Raw genomic sequence first — 27,808 nt, 5'->3', positions numbered from 1 at the left:
ATGGGATGTCACCGTCTTCAATAGCATATGTCGGAAGCTGTGTGGGGTGTGTGGACTGAGCGGATTTCTTTCACCTTGGTGATATTGACATTTACTACCAGATGTAGATCAAGAAAGAGGTTCTATGTTCGTACAGAGAGGAGGTAAATTCTTGTTCCATTGTTAACTCTCCCTAAATATGGCCACCAATTTTGTTTTAACTCTATGGAACCAGCCCAGGTTTCCCTAATTCCCACTATCATGGACTTTGGATTCTAGATGGGATCCCACTGCTATGTCAAACCTCGAGCAAGCCTGAATTAGCATTCAGGCTTGTTCTTAGGTGCTATTTGTGAGATGCGTTGAGATTTTTCCTGAAGAGGAGAGGAGATGCAGTACAGTAAAGATAAGTATTTTCCTCAGTGAGAACAAAGGTTTATCGAACCAATAGGAGAATCACGCAAAGCCTCGTGAACAACACATGCACACACAAAAGCAAATACTTGCACCCAGCACGGGTAAGAGGGTTGTTAATCCCCTTGAAATCGTTAATTGCAAGGATCAAATCTCGTAGTAGTAGATAGATAAATTACAAAACAAAATAAAAATAATAAAATTACATCAAGGTATTTTTGTGTTTTTATATATGATAAAGGTAGCCCGAGGGCCATAGTTTTTACTAGAGACTTCTCTCTCAAACACATAACATACGGTGGGTGAACAAATTACTGTTGGGCAATTAATAGAAAAGCGCATAGTTATAACGATATTCAAGGCAATGATCATGTATATAAGCATCACGTCCGAGACAAGTAGACTGATTCCTGTCTGCATCTACTACTTTTACTCCACCCATTGACCGCTATTTAGCATGCCTCTAGGGTATTAAGTTAATAAAAACAGAGTAATGCCTTAAGCAAGATGACATGATTTAGACAAAATAAACTCAATCAATATAGATAAACCCCATCGTTTTACCCTTAATGACAACAATACAGACACGTATATTGTCCCTTTCTGTCACTGGGATATAGAACACCGTAAGATTGAACCCATCATAAAGCACCTCTCCTACTGAAGATAAATCAATCTAGTTGACCAAACAAAATGGATAGATCGGAGAGAAATACAAAGCTATAACAATCATGCATAATAAAGTTCAGAAAAGACTCAATTACTTCTCATGAATATTCAAATCACAAACTCACAATTCATTGGATCCCAACAAACACACCGGAAAAGAAGATTACATCAGATAGAATTCCAAAAACATCGAGGAGAACATGGTATTGAAGATCAAAGAGAGAGAAGAAGCCGTCTAGCTACTAGCTATGGACCCATAGGTCTGTGGTAAACTACTCACGCATCATCGGAAGGCGGCAAGGATGATGTAGAAGCCCTCCGTGATCGCTTCCCCCTCCGGCGGAGTACAGAAAAAGGCCTCCAGATGGGATCACGAACGAATAGAGACTTGCGGCGGCGGAGAAAGTGTTTCGGGTGGCTCTCTGTTGGTTTTTCAATATTTGAGAATTTATAGATGTGGAATTAGGTCAGACGGAGCCTCAAGGGGCCCACAAGGCAACAAGGTGCCCCAGGGCGCCGGGTTGCCTTGACGTCTCCTCGTACATTCTCTGGTCTCCTCCCGAAGCTTCCAAGGTCCCTTATGTCCAGAAAAAATCGTCAAAAATTTTCATAGCGTTTGGAGTTTGTTTGGTACTGATTTTCTGGAAAACAAAAAACAAGCAGAAAAACAACAACTGGCACTAGGCACTGAGTTAACTGGATAGTTCCCAAAAATGATATAAGATAGTATAAAAATCCATATAAAGTATCCAAGATTAATAATATAATAGCATGAAACAATCAAAATTATAGATATATTGGAGACATATCACTAGGCTCGAGTTTGGCTTGAAGAAAGCTCACGAAAGTTGCAAAAAAATGATCAAAAGGGAATGAAGTTCAATTTCGCTCAGGGGAAGAAGTAAAGAAAACCTGGTTGAGCTCAAGCTCGACTTAACAAAGTACCTCTGTTCGACTTTCGCTCAGGGGGAGAAGTAAAGGAAAGTTTGTTGAGCTCAAGCTTGACTTAACAAAAGTATGTTTGTGCTATAGGAAAAAAAATCGATGCTATGAAAAAAGTGAGTCAGATAAACACTAGTGCAGAAAAGGCTAGCTATGGCGTGGCATGATTGGGCTTGCTGGCGTGGGAGGCCGAAGCCACCAATATAGCGCCAGTGGCAAAATTTACTGGTGGCGTTGGAGCACATGTCAGCGGAATTTTAGATACTGATGGCGTGCCACATTTCCAACGCCACCCGTAAGTGTATGTTACCACTGTCGTGCCATGTTACCCAACGCCAGTAAATTGATTTCTCATTTATAAAAAAATATGCAGCTAGGCTTTTCTAGTTAAGTTTCACAAATTGGCGGATGCACTTTGATGGTTCCAAGATGCGTACCGGTTTGGGAGCCGGCATCGTCCTCACCTCTCCCAAAGGCGACAAGCTCAAATATGTGCTGCAAATCCATTTTGCCGCCTCCAACAACGTCGTTGAATTTGAGGCACTCATTCACGGGCTCCGGCTTGCCAAAGAGCTCGGCATTCGCCGGATCCTGTGCTATGGTGACTCTGACTTGGTGGCCCAGCAGTCGTCAGGCGATTGGGACGCCAAAGATGCCAACATGGCGAGCTACCGCTTCCTTGTACAGCAACTCAGTGAATATTTTGAAGGGTGCAAGTTTCTCCATGTGACAAGAAATGACAATGAGCAAACCGATGCCTTGGCACGAATCGGCTCCACCCGTCAAGCAATACCGACCGGCGTCGCCCTACAACGCCTCCTCAAGCCGTCTGTCAAGCCATCGCCAGAGTCGGATTCTATCTTCGGGCCGGCTCCTCCTGAAGCAGTTGGATCCGACTTGAGACCTCCAGCAGCCGGCACGAGAATCCCGGCAGACGGCCCGGGGGCCGCTGCAGTCGCACCCGGCCCGGGGACTTCAGAACCCGGCCCGGGGACTGCAGCGGTCAGCCCGGGGACTTCAGAGCCCGGCCCGGGGACTGTGACAGTCGGCCCGGGGACTTCATCGACCCAGCAAGCGGCAGCCGACTCCAACCCGCCGCCTCCCGGCCCAACCGCCCTCGTCCAAGTTGCAGTCCTGGCAGTCAAGAAATCGCAGCACCTTCATGGGCCCAGCCCATCCTCAAGTTCCTGGTAAACAAAGAGTTGCCGACTGATGAGATCTCGGCCCGGCAAGTGCAACGCCGGGCAGCAGCATACACCATAGTCAACAGAGAGCTTGTGAGGCGCAGTGTCACTGGTGTCTACCAGCGTTGCGTGGAGCCGGAGCAAGGCCGAGCAATCCTCAAAGACATCCATCAAGGTGAATGTGGCCACCATGCGGCTTCAAGAGCACTTGTCGCCAAAGCTTTCCGCCATGGTTTTTTCTGGCCGACTGCTCTAGAAGACGCCAAAGACTTGGTCCAGAAATGCAAATGGTGCCAGAAGTTCCGTTCCAAGCCACATCAGCCGGCTTCTGCACTCAAGACTATCCCCATTGCCTGGCCCTTTGCTGTCTGGGGCCTGGACATGGTGGGACCATTCAAAACAGCACGAGGTGGCATGACTCATATGCTTGTCGCGGTGGACAAGTTCACCAAGTGGATAGAAGCAAAAGCAATCAAGAAGCTGAATGGTCCGACTGCTGTGACTTTCATCTCCGACATCACCATCCGGTATGGCATACCACACAGCATCATCACCGACAACGGCACGAACTTTGCCAAAGGCGCCTTGGCCCGTTTCTGCGCGACGCAGGGCATCCGACTGGACCTAGCGTCCGTTGCCCATCCGCAGTCAAACGGCCAACTAGAGCGAGCAAACAGCCTCATCTTGTCCGGCATCAAGCCTCGACTGGTCGAGCCTCTGGAGCGTTCGGCCGGCTGCTGGCTCGACGAGCTACCAGCCGTCCTCTGGAGCCTGCGCACAACTCCGAACAAGTCAACCGGCTTCACGCCTTTCTTCCTCGTCTACGGTGCCGAAGCCGTCATCCCAACGGACATAGAATTCGACTCCCCTCGAGTCACCATGTACACCGAAGAGGAGGCAGAAGAAGCACGTCAAGACAACGTCGATCTGCTGGAAGAAGGCCGGCTGTTGGCACTCAGCCGGTCCAGCATCTACCAGCAGAGCCTGCGCCGATACTACAACCGGAAGGTCAAGCCGAGATCTTTCCAAGAAGGAGACCTTGTGCTCTGGCTGATCCAGCGAGCAACCGACCAGCACAAGCTCTCAGCGCCTTGGGAAAGCCCCTTCATCATCAGCAAAGTGTTGGGCAACGACTCCTACTACCTGATCGATGCTCAGAAGCCTCGAGCGCACAAAAGGGACGACTCCGGCAAGGAGACGGAGCGGCCATGGAATGCAAATCTCCTCCGAAGATTTTACAGTTGATGCAGTATGTACCACGCAACCTTTTGTATTAAAGTACGAAGACTCCGGGTCCCCCGAGAAGAGCTTGGGGACTGCCCTCTTTTATCTATATGATAAGAATTATGCCTAGGAGTGTTTCATTTTCTTTATGCCGCTTGGCACCGGGTCCGACTAGTCAGCCCGGGGACTCGCCGCCTTGCACTATGAAATGCTTCCTGCAACCGGACAAGTAATGTGTTGGCACTTAAGCCGTCTCCTGCCAGAAGCCGCAGCTCGCAGAGCGACTGTTCGCTGGGCAGAAGTAAGGCAGAAAGGGTGCCCACATGAAAAATGGCTAAGGACCCAAAGCATGTGCATAGTTCAGGCCGGCTCCCCGCCTCTTCGGCCGACTGCTGAGCAGCCGGCCGGCCGGCTTCTACTTAACTTGCTAAAAAAACTCTAAAAACGGCTAAGTACTTGCCTTCCCGGAAGTAGCCAAGTACTTGACCCAGCCATAGTCCGCAGAGCGGCTGTTCGGCTGGCAAGACGGCAACCAAGGGAAGGCGGCAAAGGAAAGAAGCCAAAGAGCAGCAAGCAAGAAAAGATAGAACTCGGACAAAATATTTTACATAGCAAAGGCCCTCGGCCGATATTCAACAGAGGTTTGAGATATACCCCGCGGGTGGTATTGTGCAAAATTAACAAGTTCGTCGAGACTGATAGACAGGTAAAGCAAAGATAAACTGGCGGCCTAGGGAGCGGCAGACGAGTTCGGTGGATCCGAGGAGTCGGCGGCGCCGGTTGGTGGAGCGGCCGGCTGGTCAGTCTCCGCTTGGTCGCCTCCAGTGGTAGTCGGCTCGGTTGGGCGTGGCTCGTTGCTGGAGGCGTGGTCGAGCTGAGGCTGGCCATCAGCTCCGGCCTCTGGCGCCTCCTCTTCGCCTCCCTCCTCCGCCTCGCCTTCTTCCTCGCTGCTGGAGTCGATCACCTCCGCCGAGTCCTCGCCGTCTTCCGGGTTCAGCCCGAACAATTCTGGTGGTGCCTCGGCGCCGTTCTCAACCCGCTCCGGGACGAAGATGCTGGTGTCGGTGTACTCGGCGATTGACGCCGCACGCTTGACGAGGTCATCTTCCACGACCGCCAACTCCTCCTGAGCCTCCAGCCGGAACGTGGCTAGCTGGGCTAGACTCAGCCCGGGGTACCACGCCTTGACGAATTCCAAGGCTCGGCGTGCTCCAGCCCGGGCCGAGGAGCCCTTCCAGGCCTCAAGACGGCCGGCCGCCACCTCCAGACGAGGAGTGCGCGGTGTCGGCATGTCCGGCCACAGGGCGGCGATCGCTTGGGCGCCGACACGCTGAAGCCGGCACAGCATCCGGTGAGCCGGCCGAAGACGGGCCTCGATGCTCAGGATCTGCTCACTAAGGGTTCGGGGAGCGTCGGCGGCGATCTGTGCGCCGTCCGCCCTCCGTCCTTCGCGATCAGCTTCAATGGCCTGATTGGCGGCGTCCGAGTGACCAGGGAAGAAGTCTGCCAAGACAGAAATCAAATAGCCAAAGTTAGAGACGAGAAGCCGGCTCAACCAACAACCGGCAGCTTAAAGAAGGAAAAAGAGGGAAGCTCACCATCGACTATGTCCTCGATCTCGTGAAAGCCGGAAGTCAACATCGCCTCCTTGTCGGTCCAGGTGGAGCGTTCGATCGCAAACTCAGCAAGGAGGCTGGTCTCCTTGTCCTCCGCCTCATTCTGGGCTTTCATGAGAAGCTCCGCCTGTTGCGCGACAAGCCGGTCGCGCTCTTCAGCCAGCTTGTTGCGCTCCTCCTCCTTAGCGCGCAGCGCAGTGTTGGCTTCGCCCAGCTGCTGCTGCAAGGTGGCGTTGGCTTCTGCGGAGAAAGAAGAAGGAAAAGGTGTCAGTTGCCTACAGAGAAGAAGTAGAGTCGCCGGGGAGATCCGGCCCGACTGCTCAGCAGTCGGCCCGAATCTCGGGGACTACAGCCCGCGCGTGCGCCAGCGCGCCCCCGCAGAGAAAGGAGTCATCAAAATCAACAGCAAGAAGAACAGTCGCCGGGGAGATCCGGCCCGACTGCTCAGCAGTCGGCCCGAATCTCGGGGACTACAGCCCGCGGGTGCGCCAGCGCGCCCCCGCAGGAAAAGGAAGAAGACTCACTTCGGCTCTCCGACAAGTCGGCAGCGCGTTGATCCAGCTCTTGGACCTTGGAGTTGAAGGCGGCAACACGAAGGTTATGATAATCCTGCAGCAAGGATATCAGCACTTAGAGCCTGCTAATTAAAGTTTTGAGCCGCCTGCTCAGCAGCCGGCCCGGAACTCGGGGACTACACCCAGTGGGTGCGCTGACGCGCCCCCACGAAGCAGTACAAGAGTTAAAAACGAAGAAGCAAGAAGCATACCCGGATGGCCTCTCGCGATGCTTGATACGCCTTGTTGCAGTTCTTGATGGCGTCGGCTTCAGCGCGGAGTTTTGTTTGAACATCCAGCATCGCCTTGTTCAGAGGGCCCGTCCCGCCAACCCGCACCCACCCAGTGGGCGCGACGCTGGTCGCCTCGGTGTCCGGGATCGAGGAGCTTGCGGCGCCAGTCTCCAGCGGGCGTGGCGCCGAAGCCGCCTTTGCAAGTCGGCGACGCGTCGGTGTGCCGACCTCAAGAATCAGGCCCGTCGCCACCTCGTTTTCAGTTGGTGGCACCGGCGGGTCCGCCGGCTGCTCGCCTTGCGCGCTCCCGGACGGCGGTGGTGGAGGCACAATCGTGTCTGGCATAGCGACGTCGCCGCCGTCCCTCTCCATGACCGGGTGCTCGTCGCCGGCCTCCCCAGTCTACGCCACGAACTCCGGAGGTGGCGGCGCGGAGTTCAGGGGAGTGATGAAAATTGCCGACTGGCGGTGCGCGGCTTCTTCAGCCTGCTTCTTCGCCGCGTCGGCGGCCTCGGCCTCCGCCAGTTTCTTTAGGGCGGCGGCCTCCGCCTTCTCAGCCTCCGCCTTCTCCAGGCGGGCGGCTTCCTGTTCCTCACGCGCTTCCTGCGCGTTCCGCTCCCTCGCCTCCTGGAGGTCGGCGGCCGGATCAATCCGCCGAGTGGTGGTGGAGGTTTCCGCCGACCCCACGATGGAGGCGGCGGCCGATTTCTCGAGAGAGAGCGGAGCCCTAGATCAAAGGAAATAAAACAAAGAAACTCAGACAAGATCAACAAGGAAAAAATGAAGGTACGAGATAAATGCGGTACTAACGTGGAAACCAGCTGTGGCTTCTTCACCTCCTGGCGGAAGCGGATGGCCTTTGCGACCGCCTCGTCCCGCTTGGTCGCTGCGGCCGAGCCCTTGGGCTTCTTCGGCCGGCTGCCGAACAAGCTCGGCGCGGCCCTGCGCTTCTTCGTGCCGCCTTGGGCATTCGGCGCGGCAGACGAGCTCGCACCCGGCTGGCCGGCTCCTGGCTGGTGGCGCGGGGCGACTTCCCCCGCGTCGTCATCACGCCAGTCCTCGAGGCTGGCTCCGAGCCTCGAGCCGCCTGCTTCGCCGCCTCCTCCCTCGACGTCGTCCTCCAAGGCCGCCGCCCCCAAGTCAGGGTCGTCGACGTCGCTCTCCGCTCGGTCGGGGAGGAATTGGCGCTCCGGCCCCGCGGCGCCGGCTGCTGGCTGAAGGAGGGGGCTCTGTTCAAAAGCCGATTGGTCAGGCTGGACAGGACGAACTCGGCAACAAAGAGACAGAGAAAAAAGGACAGATGACTTACCATAGGCGGGGGGTTGGCGCGTGAATACGGCTCCTTGCCAAACCGCCACTCCTCCGTGAGCTCGCAGTTTGCAAGATAGTTCACCATGAGGGCTACCTCTCCGTGAGGCATCTCCTTGGTGCACAGCCGACTCGGGTCCCGATGTCCGCTCATCTGGCAGATCATGTGAGGGCGGCTCTAGAGCGGGAGCACTCGGCGCGCCACGAAGGCGGATAGCAAGTCAGGCCCGTTCAGGCCCTCCGACTGTGTCAGCACTCGGAGCCGCGCGATGGCGGCAGCTCCAGAGGGTGACAGCGTCCTGGCCCGGTACAACCAGTTGGGCCGCCTCCTAGCCGGCGGGCCGGCTTCGTAAGACGGCAAGTTGACCCAGTCGCCCTCCGCGAAGACGCTCTTCACGTAGAAGTACGACCGCTGCCACATCTTCACTGACTTAATCAGCGGGATGGGGGGAACGGATTTTCGGCCGCCGGCCTCCGCACCGCGATGAACGCGCCGCATTGAGTCGGCACGCCCGCGAAGAGGGTGCCGAGCTTGATGTAGAAGAACTCCCCCCAGAGCTCGATGGTGGGGCGGACGCCGAGGAAGCCTTCACACAAGGTGACAAAGGCGGACAGGAGCACCACCGTGTTCGGAGTGAGGTGGTGCGGCTGGAGACCGTAGAACTCGAGGAAGGACTTGAAGAAGCTGCTCGCTGGCAGGCCGAGGCCGCGCAGGCAGCGCGAGCGGAAGACGACCCGCTTGCCCTCCTCCGGCGCCGGCGAGATCTCCCTCTTCGGCGTGAGGCGGACCTTCACGTAACCTTTGCCGGACAACCGCCGCATCTGGCGGAGGAAATCGATGTGGTCATCGTGAACTTCGGAGCCGTCCCATGCTTCGGAACGCGCCATGGGGGGCGTGGGATTGGAGGATGAGCTCATCGGAGACGACCACCGCAGTGCTCAGCGCGGCTTGGGGGCGCTACGGCAAGAGGAGGAAGGAAGAGGAAAGAGTGGGAAGGAGGGACGCGCGCGCTCCGCCGCTCCCCCTCCTCCCCCTACTTATAGGCCTACGGGCTGCGAAGCCGAGGGGGCGATCGTGGGATTTACTGCGCCCACGATTCCATGCCCCCCCTTCCGTTTATCGCGCGAGTTACTGCGCACAGTAAATCCGCGGGAACCTCAACCACCAACCTCGGCCGCAGTGGATCCGCTCGCGTGCCGAGGCGTGGTAGTTGCGGGCCCCGCCAGCAGGCGTGTCCCATCGCGAGCGTGGGCTGGCAGACTGGCCCGGCCGCTCGACGCCACGTGACATGCCCACAACGGGCGGCAGTCTGGAGGCTTAGCAAGCACGCCACTTAGTTCCCGCCGCCGCGTTCGAAGTTTGGATAAATCAGATTGGGCGAGGCCGACTCCTGCCAGTCGGCCCGGCAGAAGTCGGACGAAGCTTCCCCTCAAGCACTCGGAGAAAGAAACTGCTGAGGCTCCTCGGCTGCTTAGCCGCGGCACCTCACCAGCTTTGGGGACTACTGTCGGAGTAATGGGCCACGGGTAGGCTAACCCGAGACCCAGAACCTTTCAAGACATCGGGGCAGGCTGCGCCCCTCAAGGCACCAAGACGAAGTGCCGCCTTCTTGTGGCCGGCTGAAGGAATAGCCGGCTGCGCTGCCCGTAAACGGCGAAATCTAGAAGCCGGCATCAAGACAAGCCGACTCCTAGTGGGCGGCTTCCAGAGAAGCCGGCCCCTAGCAGTCGGCCCTAGTTGAGAAATCTGATCCCGATGCTTATTCGTCCACATTCAAGCATACGTACGCTCGTGGCTTTGTACCCTGTCACACACACGTACTGTACAGACGTACCATGTCCTCTGGTGGGCGAGCCGTTGTGTGACGTCTCCTTTTTCATTTTCTACAACATACAGAAGAAGAAATTTGTTGTTCTTGCTGTACCGTCAGTGCAAAGATGCCCACGCATTTCTCATCAAAAAAGAGGGGGGGAAATGAGAGGCATGCATCCGCTTGGAAAAAAGATTTCCAATTTTAGACCGAGTTGGACGACTTTGTATGAAGATCGATTGGTGTGGCGGGATCACTCGTTTATGCGAATATACATACCTTATCTACAGTCCCAGCTATGGGCATCTCCAACGCAGACTCTCAAATTTTCCGCGTCCGGACGTGTTCTGCCATCCAACATGGTACTGCATTGGTTCGTCGGTGGTTATATATGGATGCACATTTTTTCGCAAATAGGAGACAAACAAGGGGGCTTTGCGGGCAGTCGGACCGCTGTCACGCCTGCTCCTGACTGCCCTGCCCACCCAAAACCCTCATGTCTCGCCCGCGTGCGTTCTGACTCGGCGTCAGCTGCCCGCATAAATGCCGCTGTAGAGCGGCCGCTACGCAATGACGCCGGCCCAGAGCGGACGTGATCTCTCACTGACGCTGGCATTGAAGCGTCGCACCGCCGAGAGAGCCGCCTGCACCGCATCCCGTGCCCGCACCCGTTCAATGCCGGAGCAACGTTATTGTACGGGACATGACGGATATCTACCACGCTCGTTCAATGCCCGTCCGTCCGTATGCCGATATTGAACAGGCTCGCCGGCCGAGGACCAACTCCGGCGACGCACGTTGACGCACCCGAACACTAGGCCTCGCTGGAATCCGCTATTTAAAGGCGGCCACACCCGGCTAACTCCACACCACAACACATCATTCTCGTTTGCTCCACATCCACCATGACCGCGAGCACGAGGTGGAGATGAAGCACGAGGTGGCCGCCCTTGCAGCCGCCTGGCAGTCCCGTCGTGTCAGGCGGATAGAGCAGGGCATGCCAGCCAACTCGCACAAGATCTCCGACAACGATACGGCGCCGGACCCCGCGCCGGTGCATGCCGGCCTGACCATGGAGCAAGCGCGGACGCGCTACGACTCCGCCATGGCCTTCGAGGAGCAGCCTGTGCCGGCTCCTATGTCGGCGTTCCGGTAGACGCAGGAGGAGCAGAGGTATAACACTTTCCTCCTCGAGCAGCACCGGCTGGTGGAGGGCCAAATTTACGAGGAGCGCGCAAGCGAGGCGGTCGTGGCTGCCATGGCCGAGGCAAACCCGAACTTCATTGCGGAGCAGCGGGCGCTCTACGACGTCACTCGCAACACAGAGCCGGGGAAGCTGGACGCGGACGCGGCCGCTAGCTGCGCATCCTACGCGTCGCCATCCAACTTTTGGGGGTGCACGTGGTAGGTGGGCAGCGACAATTCGTCCACGTTCATTATCGACTTCATGTCCACCAGCGTCGGTGCCGGAGAGTTCGCAGACTTCTCCGAGAATGAGTAGGGCATGGGAGGCGGCAGGGCATTGTGTCCCAAGTGGGCCAGTCCGTCTCCCATGTTCTACTCTTCCTTACCGGAGACCGCACCACCACTTCACGGGTCTTGAACCCCGTCGCCGTTCATGGAGACGGCAGATGGGGGACGTGGCCGCCGATGCGGAATAAAAAGGAAGTGGGCGATAGCTGACGCTGTAGGATAGGTTTAGAGTTGAACCATTTTTTTTACTCTAAATATTCGAAATGTAATGTTCACCATGTTTGTATGAATCTCGTCCGATTTATATGAAAATTCGGCATGTTTGCATGAATTTCTTCCGGTTACTTGAATCGTTGTTTGAAACATATGCGGACGACATTGAAGGTCGGCTCCCGCATCCATCCCATTCATAGCAGGCAGAAGGATAGATCGATGGATTGTTCTGAAATGGAAGGCTTGAGAAGACAATAGCTGCTGTGGCTGCGAATGTGTCTGCTTACCCAAGCTTATAACTGCCTCACATGCTGGAATCTAGGCTCTAGGCATGATCGCGTTGCGACACCGCCTACAGGCTACCGCGGAGAGCGTGACCTCTCGTACGTGCAAGCAGACCACGCCGAGAGTGACGCCCATGCCCCCGCGAGCCTCCCAACGAGCCCTTGGCTCCGGTGTGTGGAGCTGACGTGTAGCGGGCCGGCCGCCGGCGCACGGCTCCTGCAGCCTCCTGCTCGCCCTAGTGTAGGTAGCTGTAGCTAGCTGATCGTCATGTTCTCGCCGCGTTGTGTTGGCATTCATTTTTAATGTCCTCAAGACATGCATGTATTGATGAATGTCATCTATTTTAGGTCATCTTCAACGTCGAACCTTAAACCGTCCGTACACGTTTGGATCATCCCGTCCGGATTACCGAAGCCATCCAATACAGTCTTGTATCGGTCCGCGGGGCGGGGCGGTCCGAAAACGTTTTCTCCCGCAAATTGGAGACAAAGTGTGTGTGTGTGTGGGGGGGGGGGGGGGGGGGGGGGTTCAGACAACAGCCACGTAGGACTTCGACACCCCCAGCCCACCCAATCCCCCCTCCCGGTCTCATTTTCTTCCACTACGTCCCTTCTCCTTCTTACTTTGCATCCGCATCCTCCACCTCCGCTGCCGCGGTTGTACGTCTTCGGCCACCATAGAGGCATTGCCAGACGTCCGCAAGCAGCACCGACGCGGCCGCTCGCCTTTACGACGCGACTGTCCACCATGGGTCCGTTAGAGTATGAAGGATGTTGAGCTACTCGACCATGGAGGATGCGTGGTTGATCGCACCCGCGGATTTCATAGGCAGGAGCGGGGGGCTTCTGGCGGTAAGTGCATTAATCGTTTCATGCACGAAAGCACATTGCGCCCTACGACATATACATCATTCAAGAATGCAATGTGAGGTCGTTATCGTATCGCTGGTACGCTATCCGGACCAGCATCACAAAGTTTTGTAATGTGGTTCGTCAGCTGGAGGCAAGATGGCCAGTGCACGTGGCAGAGGACGAGATCGTAAGTTTTGCTTCTCTTGCTCAACTTATTGATTGATTCATTCACTCAATGTTGATCTACACATTATGTAGCCCGCACGTGTTGCCATGATGTACCACAGAACAGAGGGACGGCCATTTACGTACACACACTATTGGATGAAGCTGAATGGGGAGTATGTGTGTGATGACAGGATCCGTTGATGAAAAACTTGTTGGACATCCGGTTAATCTAGTCGAATTTAAGACATTGTTGTACTAGACTTAAGTTGCATGCTATGTATGGATGATTTGTGCTATTTTCTACTCCGAACTTTGATGAATATTGGCCGGTTTGCATGAATTTTGTCCGGTTAGTTCAAATGCGGGTTGAAATGTACGCGGGCAGTGTTGGATGGCCGGCTCCCGCATCTGTCCGTGGACGGATGCCAGAGGAAATTTGCGGGTTGCCGTTGAAGATGCCATTATATTCAATTAATGTGTGTGGCACATCAAATCATTTTTGCAAAACGACCGAACGCATCCATCGCCCTCCGATCCGCATCCTACGCGCTCGCGGTTCCGTCCTGCTGCTCTCATTCGTCAGGATGAAGACTCTCTGATCTGGCAATATGAATCTAAGGGGGTTTACTCCCCGAAATCGATGTATGCTATTGTGAATTTTAGATGGGTGCAACCTATTTTCCTTCCTGCTGTCTGGAAGATCAAGGTCACACCCAGAATACAAGGGTTTATTTGGTTGTTTTCTCGTAATAAGATTAGGACTTGTGATAATTTGAGGAAGAGGGAGTTGGCTAAACCTCTTGAATATGTGCATTGCACAGATATAGAATCAGTGTTTCACTTGTTTTTTGAATGCATAGTGGCTAGGCTGGTTTGGAGTGAGGTGAAAGATTTGTTTGGTATTTCTATTACTAACTTTGAATCGATTGCTAGGTGGTGGCTCTGTGAGAAAAAAAAATGCTTGCATCTAAGGGGGGGCACACTGGAGTACCAGCAGAAGAACCCTCAAGAAGCTGATTACATTCATGTGGTCTTCTCGGGCTGGTGAGGGTGTAGATCCAAATCTTCTGAAGGAGGAGAGTAAATAGCATAAAACTACTAGTTTACAGGCTATGGTTCCAAAAAACTACCGGTTTTAAATTTTTCTCAAAAACCTACCAGTCGCGCGGTCCGCTGTTTCAAAAAACCCAAAATCTTCGTTGTTAAAAAATTAAATAGGTTTATGACAGGTCGGGCCCGCACCTAAACGATCCGTTAGTTGACCGTTTTGTTTGACCGTTAATTTATTGTGGGACCCACGTGTAAGATGTCTCTTCTTCCTCCTACCATTTCTTCTCTCCCGTCTCCTCCTCCCGGCAAAGGCCCGACCACGGCCACCCCCACCACGCCCCGCGCCCAGGAGCAAGGGCCGGCCGCCGCGAGCCGCCCCCAGGAGCAAAGGCCGCCGCGAGCCGCCGCGCCCAGGGGCAAAGGCCGCCGCGAGCCGCCGCGCCCAGGGGCAAGGGCCGCCGCGCCCAGGAGCACAGGCTGTCGCGAGCCGCGCGCCGCGCGCAGGAGAAGCGGCAGCGGCCGGTAAGGAGCTCCGCCTGCACCCAGCCCGTCGAGCTGCCTCCTTCCGCCTGGCCCGCAACCTAGTCGCCGGTGCTGCTCCTGTCGCGACGGAAGGGAGCTCCACGCGTCGCCCGGGACGGAAGGGAGCTCCACGGCGGTGCCATGGCTGCTGGCCGGCGGCCCTCACGCCGGCTGCTGGCGCACAGCCACGGGGAGGGACCCGATTGCTTTTTTCAAAAGTTTGCAGGGACCCGATTGCGTTTTGAAAAGTTTGCAGGGACCTGATGGCATTTTTGAAAAGTTTACAGACACTGCCATGTGGGACCCACATGTCAGTTAACGGTCAAACACACGGTCAAATAGACGGATCGTTTAGGTGCGGGCCCGACCTGTCATAAACCTGTTTAATTTTTTAACAACGAAGATTTTGGGTTTTTTGAAACAGCGGACCGCGCGACTGGTAGGTTTTTGAAAAAAATTAAAAAAGATAGTTTTTGGAACCATAGCCTGTAAACTAGTAGTTTTACGCTATTTACTCGAAGGAGGAGGCTGGCCTTCCTGCGGTGCGCCTGTGCGTGGAGTGGAGATACTGGCTTTTGGGTCTGCAATAAGGCATGCAAGGAACTATTTTAACCCCAGTTTTGTCTTGGGAATCGTTTGCAATCGGCGCGCCCGCCGAAGCGTTGCGTCGGACTCACACGAGCCTTGCGATCACTGGATCATGCGAACGCACGGAAGCACCCCTAAAAAAAGCGACGGGACCACTCTTTTACAGTCGCCCTTTTCTCTCATCTCCTTCCTCACGACGCGGACGCCAGGGGCACCCGCACCACCAGGCACCAGCTCCCGCCCGCACCACCAGCACGCAAGCCTCCGGCCGCGATCGTGACCCCCTCCGCCATGCGCGCCCCTCACCCCCATTTTTTGCAGCTCCCGTTCGTCTCCTGCTGGAAGCAGCTCATGTTCCTGACGGTTGAAGCTTTTCCCCGCGACGGTTGCAACATCTGTGTGATGGATTACGCCGGTTCCAACGTTCGTCGTCGAGGTCGCAACTCCACGTCGCCGCACCCTCGTAGCACGCGGTCACCGCGGTGGTAGCAAAAAGTGCACCGGTGGTAGCAAATTCTAGTCCCCGTGGTCACCCATGTCGCTGCTCGTCGCACCACCGCACGCCCGGTTGCGCCACCGAACACCGGTTGCAGCAAATTTGGTCGCCAGTGGTAGCTTTCCCCACTGCCGGTTGCAACACAACTCGCAACCCGTCGTTGCCGGCCACACTTCGTCGTCTTCCTAGTTGTAGCAAAAACGGCCATGGGTTGTAGCTTTCCCTCAAGCCGTTTGCAGCAAAGTCATAGATAAAAAGCTTCAATCGCAAAAAATATCTTCGAGCGGCGCGGCAAAAAGCTTCAACCAGTGTGTGGAAAAGCTTCGTCCGGTCTGTGAAAAGCTTCAAGCTTGAAAAAAGCTTCAATGGCCATGGAAAGGAGAGCTTCAATCCGGCATGGGCGGTGCTGCACCGCCACCAAGCTACAGCCATCGCCGCGCGGAGCTGCAACCAAAGGGTGCAGCTATTGCATGAGTGAAGCCGGGGACGAGGGCGGCAACCAACGACGAGGACGGACAGCGAGGACGTCGCGCTGGTGCTTCAAGTTCGGTCGTTTTCTCACGGGGGGTATGGCGGGGCCGCGGGGGTGCGGAGCGTTGGCGGTGCTCGGGGACGTTGAAATTTTTATCACAGAGGAGGAGGAGGGGGGCGACTACGAGGAGGACGAAGTTGGGGTCAGATCTGATGGTTTTAATCGCGCGTATCGGGCGGCCAGGGCTCGACCGGCCCAACCGTTCGCCCTTTTGTTTCCGAGAAAGATTTGTGTTCAGTTTTTCCGTTGTTGTGGTACTCGCATGGTTTCTCTTTCTTCAATGGATTTTTTTTTTGGGGTGCTGATTTTCTAAAAAAAAATCATTTTATGAACCGATAAGATGAAATTATGCTACTGTCGAGCACCCAACGTCGAAGTGACTCAGCTGGTGGATTAACCAACCGCGAAACCCGCGCCGGTTTGTAACCGCAGTCTTGGCCCGCCGGCGTGCGGCCGGCACGCTCGAGTTTTATATACCAGGTCATCAGTTCGGCGCCAAGTGTGCATCATCGCCGTCCATTCCGGTCCACATGTCGTCCGCCTCAGCCAGCAGCGAGCCGCACGACGCGCCGGCCGCCGACAGCAGCGTGCCGGCGTCGAGGTCGATCGCGGAGCGGTGGAAGATGGAGGCGGCGCCGGTGCGGGCGCGGCTGCTGCTGCGGGCCTTCGCGTGGCTCTTCTCCCTGCTGGCCCTCGTCGTCATGGCCACCGACGTGCACGGCCGCGGCGGCGCCCAGGACTTCAGCACCTACCCGGAATACAAGCACGTCGTCCAGATCCATCCATCGACCCCCGTCTCATCATCTGTCACCTGATCTGACCTTTGACCTGTCGCGCAGCTACTGCCTGGGCATGTCGATCATCGCGCTCCTGTACGCCACGGCGCAGCTGCTGCGCGACGCGCACAGGCTCAGCTCCGGCCGGGACCTCGTCGCCGGGCGGAAGGCGGCGGCCGTCCTCGACTTCGCCGGAGATCAGGTACCGACCCCCAGCCAGCTCTCTGTCTAACTAACCACCAATATCGCCAACCGGCTTGACCCAACAACCTGAGCGTGTTTCCTGGTCTGAAACTTTATCGTGGCAGGTGGTGGCCTACTCGCTGATATCGGGCTTGTCCGCGGCGGCGCCGGTGACGGACTACATGCGCCAGGCCGCCGACAACCTGTTCAACGACTCGGCCGCGGCCGCCATTAGCCTCGCCTTCTTCGCCTTCTTGGCCATCGGCCTCTCTGCCCTCATCTCTGGGTACAATCTTTCCTTGGAAGCTCTTGTTTAGCAGAAGCACGCATGATTCTCAGATCCCCTGTGCATGTCACCTAGGGAAAGCACCTGTATAATCGGATCAAATGAATACTCAGAATTTTGTAAAATTGTACTCCCTCCGTTCCTAAATATTTGTCTTTCTAGAGATTTCAACAGGATCCGTATATGTAGTCCATTTGAAATCTCGAAAAGGACAAATATTTAGGAATGGAGGGAGTAAATCAATTTCCACATGGTATCAATCCAAGTGAGGGGATGATCACAGCACACTAACCCATTTCACATTTCAAGATAAACCTACCACTCCCAACATTCCAAAATACTGAGTATTCATACCACGACAAGTATTTTGGAATGGAGGGAGTACAAATCTATAATGCAAACAAAGGTTAAGAGAGGTTAACGATTTACAACAGACCTGAACAAATTGGTCTCCTAAGAACATGCCTACCTTCAACAGCCTTTTGCTGCCCGGGGAGGCAAGTATACACACAGTGAGGCCAAAAAGAATGGAGAGAAGAATGGCAAAAAGAGATAAACATATTGGCATTTCCCTATACTATATATACAAGAGACAAGACCTAAGAATGTTAGGACCATAAGATGGCATGGCTGTGCACCCTGTCCAAGATCTTGCTGGTTTGGCACCTTTCTGCCAAGGAAAAAACAGCAGGAGGGCAAAATAATGGGTGCTCTATGTGTCACTCCAATTATCGTCGTCTTCGTCATCACTTCCCACCGCCTGATCCATAACAGAAACATAGATAAGAGACAAATAACTGAAAAGATGTTGACAACGACATTGCGAGGTTAACTTTGGATGGCAACCTGGCGTATGGCATTTGCTTTCTCTATTATTGCAGCAACTCTCAGGTTTCCACTAGAGGCCCTAGCAGGGGCTCTCATGGATGTTGGTATAGCAGAACCCACTGGTTTCAGGTCAAAGGTCTGATCAAGTGCAAACAGCAAGCAAGTCAGTGAGATAGTGAGAGGGTCTACAGGGAGAAGGGAGAGATTTCTGTTTACCAACCTTGTTCCTTATCTGCTCAAGCCACAAGTTTTTATCATTAGTATTTGGCTTATCTGCGGTGGGGGCAAGTTCTCCAACCTTTTTCCTTATCTGCTCAAGCCACATGTTTTTATCATCGGTATTGGGCTTATCTGTGGGGGGAGCAAGTTCTGAAACCTTGCGCATCTGCACAAAGCATAAATGGAGTTAGCGTGAACACAGAAAACATAAGCAGAGCACGCACACAAGAATGTTCACGAGGAAGGCAGAAGAATACCGTGCTTCTATCATGAGCAGCAACAGCATCAACCAGTGGATTTCTTGGGATGTTTCTCACTGAAACTGGCTTTCTGGTCAACCGATAATCTGTGACCTCTGGTTCAAATCTGCTCCCTTCCGTTGATATTCCATAATTAGGATGAAGCATCTGAGGTCCAACAGTCCATCCCATCACTGGTGGCTGCTCAGCGTGTGCATAGCCGCCTTCATCAAGGTCACCAAGATATTTACTTATATTGCTAGGCCACGACGGGTTTGGCTGAAGTATACTCTCTGTGTCCAAATTATGATCACCATGGGGATAATCTTCAGATACCATTGATTCTGCAGTATGTGACTGGCCTTCAGACAGACCACCCTTGAGGTTATCCGCATCTTGTTCCGGTAACTTACTCTCCTGGCTATTGCCTTCTTCTAACACTGAGCCTGATGCAGTTGTGTCTAAAGGTAATCCTCTTGTGATTGACTGGTCTTTCAGATTCTTCTCCTCATCTGATGCATTTGAACTATGCTCCTCATTGTCTGGAGTCCCTGATAATGATTCACCGTGCTGAGATTGCTGGCAACTACCATTTTCGGAAACATGCCCTGGTGTTGAAGAGCTCACTTTGTGGAACTGCACGTTACGTGCAGCATTGTGATCATCCACCGTTTTGTCATCCTCAGATGCAGCTGGATCTGTAGAACTGAGATGCTCAGCGATGTCTGAAATATCTGAACACAAGAGGTGCTGTTGACGATCTTGCTGGTTAATTACATGTGCAGTGGCCCCACTGTCATTCAGATGTTCTTCAGCCTCCGATGGTGATGAAGTGATATGCCCCTGATGCTTGATATTCCCACAAGCCTCTGAAAATGGCCTGTCATGTTCCCCTGGCAATCCAGATTCTACCCTTTGATCATTATTGTCCACCACAGAATTCAGATACCTCTCTTTGATATCTTGAGAGGAAACTGACGCTATTGGTTCTGCCATTCTGTCAAGTGAAACCAGGCCATTATCCATATCTTGACTCGATACAGGCAAAATGGAAGTTGTTCTGCTTGCAGGCTCAGGCACACGGTCTTTTTTACTCAGAAGTCCCAAACGAGGCCTTCCAAGCCTCCACTGAAGAGGAGGAAGAGGGGGTAGCTTCTGAGGATCTTCACTGCACACACTTTGAAACGGTTCAGGGTGTGGTGGAACAGGAAAAACCCGATCAATTTCCTTGGTACTATGCATGACAGAAGTAGAAGCCACTGTTGATCTCTCAGCTAGCGCGCTAGAATTCAAAGAACCCGGTGCAATTTGGGAATCAGATTCAGGTGAGCAATAGGATGCATTCTCTGCTTCCACTTGGACATTGCATGACGAAGATCCATCTAGTTCACCAACCCTGTCCTCACTCATGGGGCACGGAGCAATTTGAGAATCCAATTCAGGGGATGCACATGCTTCCCACCCTTGCTCTACCTCCATATCATGTATTGATGTGGAAGCACCTGGTACATCAATCCTATCATTTACTGAAGAATATGGAGCAATTTGGGCTGCTTCCACTTGGGCATTGCATGACGAAGATCCATCCAGTTGACCAACCCTGTCCTCACTCGCCGGGCACGTAGCAATTTGAGAATCCAATTCTGGGGATGCGCATGCTTCCCACCCTTGCTCTACCTCCATATCATGTACTGATGTAGCAGCACCTGGTACGTCAATCTTATCATTTACTGAAGAATATGGAGCAATTCGGGTATCAAATTCAGGTGAGTAATAGGGTCCATTATGTGCTTCCACTTGGACATTGCATGATGGAGTCCCGTCTAGTCTACTAACATTGTAATCACTCAAGGGACATGGAGCAAACTGAGGATCCAATTCAGGAGACGGACAAGTTTCCCACCCTGCCTCTGTATCATTTACTGATGTAGAAGCACATGGTCCAACAATCTTATCATTTACTGAAGAATATGGAGCAATTTGAGAATCAGGAACACCAGAGATATGATCTTCCGACTCATCTTCTATCAATGCAGAACCAATCAAAGGAGGACAATCTAGTTCGTCTATTTTCTTGTTAGGCAAAGAACATGAAGCAATTTGAGAATCAAGTTCACTTGGAGCACAAACTTCTGCCTCCTTTTCAACAAGAACAGCATTGCTTGGAGGGGCAGCAGGTTCTTCAATCTTCTCACAAACGTAAGATGTAGCAATCTGAGAATCATTTTCACCTGTAAACTGATCTTCTGACTCCTCAGCTTCAAGAGCAATCCTCAGAGGAGGGACATCTAGATCGTCAACCGTCTTATCCGTTGAGGAAGATGGAACACTTTGAGAGTTAGGTCCATCTAAGACACGTGAGTCTGATTCCTGAGTTGGAATAGGTTTCCTTAAAGGAAGGACATCCAGTTCATCCAAGCCACGTGCTCCTACCAACGGTTCCACTGGCGAGTTACTCGAGTGAACATCCAATTCACCTACCTTTTCATTTATAAAAGCATGTGGAGGAAGGTTAGCACAGGGGTCCTGCTCTTCCTTCACTGGAACAACCTCAGGCAAGGGACGTTGTTCCTGCTCTGATTTCACTGGAATGGAAAAGATATCCAGTTCAAGATTTTTCTCATCGCTGAAAGACTCATGAGATCTCAAGTCAGAATCCACTGCCTGTTTCTCACCATCAGGAACTTTCATGGCGGATAAGGGCACGATTGTCTCGCCTGTTATATCCCTGGCAGATGAACATTCAGCAAGTTGAGAATCCGGCTTAGAACAAACCACTTCCTGGTCTAATTCCGCTGACAACACAGAGACAGAACAAGGGGAATCCAATACACTGACCACACAATCATTTGCTATATCGTTAGAATCTGAGGATGGTTTATAATCAAAGCCTTCTGTGGCAGCAGTAAAATCAATCTCATGGTATTCATGGCACAAGGATCTGAAGTCCTGTTCAGTCATGACTTCTGACGGTAATGGTGCTTCATCAGGTGGAGTTGCAGGTTCCCAAAGAGAATCATCAAGTGGATACAGGTTCTCTTTTGCTTGAATGTTACACTGCTGGATTAGAAGTTCTGAGAGAAAATCATCTTCTTCTTCAGAGCAACATGGTTGATAGCTCATACTGGGCAAAGGATCAGTAGAGCTCACCATGTACCCAGGATCGACGAATGGGTTTGTGCCAAAAGAATCTTGAGCAGATAACTCCCTCACCAAGTCTTGATCGACATCTGATAGTTGCTCCCACACCATGTTACTGTTCGGGCTTACTGTAACATCCTTGTCCAAATCACTCTGACATGGAACTTCTTCAGCAATTAGAGTGGTTTCTTCTGGTAATTCCTCTTGACAAGAATCTTCTGGAAAATGTGATGGTGTAACATATAGAATATCATCACTGCCACCCAGTGTTCCGCCTGACGTTTCTATTTCAATAGGCTGTGGAAGATTGGCTGTCTGCAGCATACTTTCTCTAAAGATATGTCCTCTTGACTCTTCTAGTGATCCAAGGTTTTCACAGGTAGCTTCAACTGCTTCAATGTCTTCCCTGAAAGGACTGGATTGCAATGGTATATCATGACTAGAATTTGTAGGCAGAACCTCTGCTTTCTCGGTATGTTTGGCACCATCAGTATGCTCCTCTTCAGAAGGTGTCATGTCATCATCAAACCTGCCGGTAGTCGATTCTTCTACACCCTCGGCATCAACCTCTGCTTTCTCGGTATGTTTGGCCCCATCAGTATGCTCCTCTTCAGAAGGTATCATGTCATCATCCAACCTGCTGGTAGTCGATTCTTCTACAACCTCAGCATCAACCAGAACTTCACTGTGCTCCACATTTTTTACCGTTTCAATGGATTCATGGTATTCCATGCAGGACTTGATGGTATCAAGTATAGGGGCAGTACTAGAAGCTGATGGGACATCAATCAACGATGATTTTGTATCATCATTCAATACTCGTGGAGATTGTTCCAGCATCTCGCTTGTATGAGCTTCTGTGTCATCTTGAAAAGTAGGTACAGATTCAGCAAGTCCTGGGATCACCTGAATACTAGAGAAGTGCATGGGCACAACAGACGCCTGCATAGAATCTTCTTTGTGTGTGTCGAGCCTAACTGAACAGGGCCCTTTTTCCAGTGCAGCTATTTCTTGATCCTCTGTGATATGCTTATATAGATCTTCATCTGGTAAACAGTGTAATTCTTCAACCAGTTCACCGTGATCTGATTCATACGATGGATTATCCGATGTGATTGAATGAATAGGTATAACTCCTGAATCAAGCTCTACAAAAAATGTTCCAATAAACCGATGTAATACAGTAAACCACCGAGCTAAACAAATAATTTAAGTAAAACAATGCGGAGGTGAAAGAAAAGCAAACGGTTGACTTACTGTCAGAATGCTTGTGGGTAACATCAGGATCCAAACTAGTTGGTATTGTACTCGTATCAATTTCTGCAGGAAGCGCAACATTGTTGAACTCCAAGTCATTCATGTGCACAACAGGATCCATGTCTGGCAGTGATGCAACTTTGGTATCTGTTTCTTGGACAACTGCAGCTAGAGATGTGCATTCTTCAAACGGTTCCTTGGACAACTGTATTTGTTCTTGATTGTGTGTGCTACTCTGAAGTAACAAATCATCAGCATGTGAAACTTCAACTTCTCCACCAGCATGTGAAACATCATTGGGTTGTCCAGATATCGTAGAAGTATCTACCACATTATTTTGGCCATCCTCCGCTGAGCGATATGCTATTTCGTGGTAATCACTGCTAATGCTAGCCAAACCTGGCAACACAATAACTATGTAAGGTCAAAGAGAAGAAAAAGGAAACTCATTGAGGCAATTTGGGTCTATCCAAACATATACAAGAAGATAGAAAGAATTACCATCCAAGCCACTAGATGTCTGGGATAACTGTTTTTCAGAACTAGGGATAGCACCAGCATGATAATCGTTCGAAGGGAGAAAAGACACCTCCTGGTTTTGTACACAGCCATTGAGATTAGTGTCAGTTTCAAAGTTACCATTGTCATCAGAGGTCACACTGGATGATGAGCTGACATCCATTAGATCAACATCGTTACAAGATTCTTTGTCGTTGATCCAATTATCACCACTCAATTGTTTGCAAGAATCTGAATCAGAGTTTGTATCTTTTGTGTCTGACACTGCAGAAGGAGAAGAGTCACTTAGCAGAAATGAGTCTGCACGGGTTGGTTCTGTGTCATTGCATGGATTGCTCAACCCTGATGACAGGTCTTCCGCAGGACCTAGTTCTGAATACTGTACATCCAGCACACTTTCAGCTTCCTTGCCATCACAGTTCAAATTATCCACTTCCATTTCGGCACTGAGATTCTTTTGACTTTTCATGCTATGATCGGCTTCACCTTCTGATTCTGTATTAAGGGTGTCAATAAACTTGTCTTGATCACTACCAATATCATCAGGCCTGCAGGGATCATCGTCATGGTAAACAGGAACTACAGCCAATTGAAGTTTCTCTTCCTGCACTGACTGCAATGGAGATCCCTTGCAGATCTGTTCCATTTCGAAATGTTCCTGTTGTGTTGCCAGAAATTGACCATCATCTACCTCAAGATGAATCGGCCCATTAATGGGTGCAGATGCAGTCACCAAAGTATCAGATTCGTCTACTGGGACAACCTTCGTCAGTTCATGTTTAGTAAAAGACTGAGCAGGGGCACTGAAATTGTCTAATTCTCCAAATGAAGATATTATTTCACTTGAGTCAGTTGACCTAAATTTTGCATGGAAGTTCCTTGCAGAATAATTTGACAAGATCTTCTGTTGTGATGAAATTACTTCTTGCAATTGTTCCCTGCAGATTCTGCTTATAGTTTTATTGTAAGAATCCCGTAAATGCCTGGATTTCAGTTTTGTTGTCCTTGGTGGAACTTTTCTAGAAGATCGATCCTTTGATGACGTAATTTGAGACCTGCAGGTTTTGCAACAAATAGTATTACATTGTATCATGGTAAATACAGTCTAAAATCGTTTCGAACTAAATTTCCCCTAGTATATAGGCTCCTTTTGGTGAATCTTATGCACATGACCAATCCAGTGGCCCTAAACTTACTCAGAGTTCGCAATAAGCAATGATTCGAGTGTTTCCCCTTTCCTTCGCATAGCCTTTTTCTGAAAGAGAAAGACTTCGGTAAGTTTCTAACTTCAAGGAAATTGTTCTGGTTTGACAAACATTAGGGACCGTGAAGATCCGCATATATTTAAACAGAGTAAATGATATGACGAACATACCACGGGTAAAGAACCGGTTCTACTCTCAAAAGTCCAAGGCAAGTTGAGATGATAACTTATTATCAGCTATTGATAGACGAAAAATGCAATTTCGCTTGACAGCGCTTCAAAATCAATAAATACTACTGTATGGCAGCTTTTCTTGCATCAATATTTTTTATGTTGTCCAATTTGGATGAACCCGGATCTCAAGCTAAAGCTAAGCTCATGTGTTGTAACTTGTAAAGACGATTCTAAACTTCATGCGCTCATGGTCAATTTGGTAAAATACTACACGAGCATTTTCCAAATAGATAAGTTATTTAAGTTCATGAAGGATGTAGCAACTACCATCGCATTTTACTTGGAGGGGGCTCTCCCGGTAAAGTGTCTAGCACAAAGTGAAACTACCAGAGAAATGTTGGCAATAATTGAGAATGTATTACTTGCCTTTATCCTACGGGGCTTCTTCTCTCTTAAGTAATCCGGCTCAATCATGTTGGAGGTCTGTCCCATCTTAAAGAAAGATGGGTCTGAATATCGTTTTAAGGAGGCCCCAGCACCAGCAACATCAAACCTGAAGAACAATTCTGGTATTAAATTGCTGATAACACATCCATGGTATATACCCACATAAAAAGACAGAAAGCATCCACATACTTATCCAACGTGAATAAATGTGGTGGGCCACGACATTCTTCATATGAATCCAAAATGAAACGAGGCATATCTCCTATCGTGATCAAATTCTGATTAAGCTGCAGATTTGGATGCCACTCAACACCTACAAGAGAATGCGCCAAGAACTTCAGATGTAAGAACCATGGCAGTACAAAATAGTAACCATAAAATGTGGTCGTTTTCCACTTTCAACTAACCATCATCATGTAGGTAAGTTGAATGGTCAGTCTGTGCTATGATTGCCTTCTCAACTGCAGGAAATTCTGCCTCTAGCTGCTGCAATCTAAGCATCAAACCATGCCCTCTAGAAGCAGTGGCCATCACATCTTCATGCAGGTCATGAAATATTTCTGCGGCGAACCTGTTTTGCACAAGGAGAACACGAAAGTTCTTCAGAACGAATGGAAAGAACGACATATTCACTTCTAGAACACTGTTTTGGCACACATATTGGAACGTGGATGGAAGCACTGGCAATCAACAAGATACACATCTACACTGCAAACTATTCCAACAAAACTTCAAGAGGAAAGTAAAACTAACAACAAACCTGCTGAAAGCCAGTAGAATTGTTAACATAACAATTCACATTTGTGTACTTCTAACTGGGAACATGATGGGTTAGGATAGATTTTTTCCTTCCAAAGAATGACTTTACTTACTTGACCAAAATTTACGTTGAGAACACTAGGAAATCTGGAGACTACGATGAAAACACTATAGCATCATCTAGGAAGCATGTTCTGTAATGAGATTCACAACAATGCTATCCTTTGGCGGTTCTCCAGATAAATCCCAATTCTGACATAAGGTTGTGCAGAAATATAAGGAAAATGAAGGCCAGTATCTTTCCACTGCAACTCAAGCGTGTTACCTACCAAATTCTGACTTGTGTTCTGAAGTGCAAACCCAATGCTGTATGTGATAACTAGAATTCTTGTCAAAATCAACAACCAACTGCAGCATGCAGAAGATGAATCTCCGCAAAACCGCACAGCCTGCGGTAGAGAACCAGAACCTGACGCGGGCGTCGGCATTGGCCCAGCTCACAACGCAGGGAAACAATTCCGCTCAGTTAGAATTGAAAACGCCTCCTCCTCCTCCTCCTTGTATGGATGGGGAAACAATTCCACACCCTCAAAGCCGAAAGTGCTAAAGGCCGCCCAAATCGGACTGAAAAATTCTGAGGCGCATCCATCGATAGTTCAGAAATTCGGTGCAAAATGCTGCCCGTGAAGCGAATTCCCCAGCCAATTGACTACTGCTTGGAATTGCGCAGACGAGACCAACCACCCGCCCAGAATGCGCAGAAACCTCCCTCAAACCTAAAAGGCATTAAACTAGACTAAACTCATAAAGTTATCTATCTACACATAGATGCTCCCAAAAACAGCATACGCCCGCCCAATTATTTTAATTTTTGTTTCGCAGAATCGCACGCCGCGGCGAGGCCAGCCACGCAACGCAACTCGCTCGCCCGGCGCAGCACGCACGAACGAACCCGGGTTGGTTGGTACCCTCGCAGCAGGCGCAGAAGGAGGCGGAGGCGGGGGGTACAGGAGCGGCACTTACTCGGCGAGATCCCCGAGCTGGCGGAGCAGGCCGACGAGGCCGGCCATGGCGACGCCCTCGAGCAGCGCCTCCGGGTCATCCTCCTCCCCCTCCGGCGCGTACAGCGCCGGATCCGCCAGCCCGTACTCGTTCCGCACCTGGTACCGTATCATCTCCTGAGCCTTGAGGAGTCCGCCACCATTGGAGGAGCGCCCGCCTTCCTTGAGGACAACTCCACTCGCAGCAGCAGCAGCAGCAGCGCGTGAGCTCGGGTGGATTGGCGCGGGTGGGCGTAGCAGCGCGTGGAAAAGAAAAATATTCCGCCACCACTACTCGATTCAGTGTAGACGGGACGGGAGGAAGACGAGGTGGGGCGTCAGAGAAAGTGAGAACACATTCTTATCACGGGGCGGGCGGGCTCTCTGGCACGTGGGCCCTCGTGCTCCCCCGCGGCGGCCCGTGACCCCTCCCTGGTTCGCACCCACGCAGGGGCCGTCTACCCTACTCGCTGCCGAGCGGGCCTGGTCTACGGTCAACACAGTGGGGCCAGCAGGTCAGTGAGCCTCTGGGCAGGATGGGTTTGGATCAAAGTCGCTCCGGCCGCGTTGTCTGTCTGATTAGGGCGGGTGTTTAGGGGTTCCACGGAGTAGATTAGTCTTTGA

The 27,808-nt window shown here is 51.6% G+C and overlaps 2 protein-coding genes across 2 annotated transcripts; one reads left to right on the top strand and one right to left on the bottom strand.

The window, feature by feature from the left end:
- The first annotated feature begins 16,487 nt into the window (after positions 1-16,487).
- LOC123123448 (CASP-like protein 4B3) lies at positions 16,488-17,543 on the top strand. Its single transcript, XM_044543955.1, has 3 exons — positions 16,488-16,875; positions 16,952-17,090; positions 17,197-17,543. Exons 1-3 carry the CDS (start codon positions 16,643-16,645, stop codon positions 17,386-17,388), a joined length of 564 nt encoding a protein of 187 aa, XP_044399890.1. The 5' UTR covers positions 16,488-16,642; the 3' UTR covers positions 17,389-17,543.
- An 88-nt stretch (positions 17,544-17,631) lies between these two features.
- LOC123123447 (SCAR-like protein 1) lies at positions 17,632-27,518 on the bottom strand. The gene is made up of 11 exons (XM_044543954.1): positions 27,168-27,518; positions 25,793-25,956; positions 25,575-25,698; positions 25,365-25,491; positions 24,757-24,815; positions 23,543-24,615; positions 23,042-23,440; positions 18,662-22,932; positions 18,406-18,570; positions 18,204-18,323; positions 17,632-18,117 (listed from the first exon to the last, which is right to left on the bottom strand). Exons 1-11 carry the CDS (start codon positions 27,317-27,319, stop codon positions 18,070-18,072), a joined length of 6,702 nt encoding a protein of 2,233 aa, XP_044399889.1. The 5' UTR covers positions 27,320-27,518; the 3' UTR covers positions 17,632-18,069.
- Between the last annotated feature and the right edge of the window lie 290 nt (positions 27,519-27,808).

Source organism: Triticum aestivum, chromosome 5D, assembly GCF_018294505.1.
Source record: "Triticum aestivum cultivar Chinese Spring chromosome 5D, IWGSC CS RefSeq v2.1, whole genome shotgun sequence".
Taxonomy (NCBI): Eukaryota; Viridiplantae; Streptophyta; class Magnoliopsida; order Poales; family Poaceae; genus Triticum; species Triticum aestivum.
This window is presented reverse-complemented; position numbering and strand designations above follow the sequence as displayed.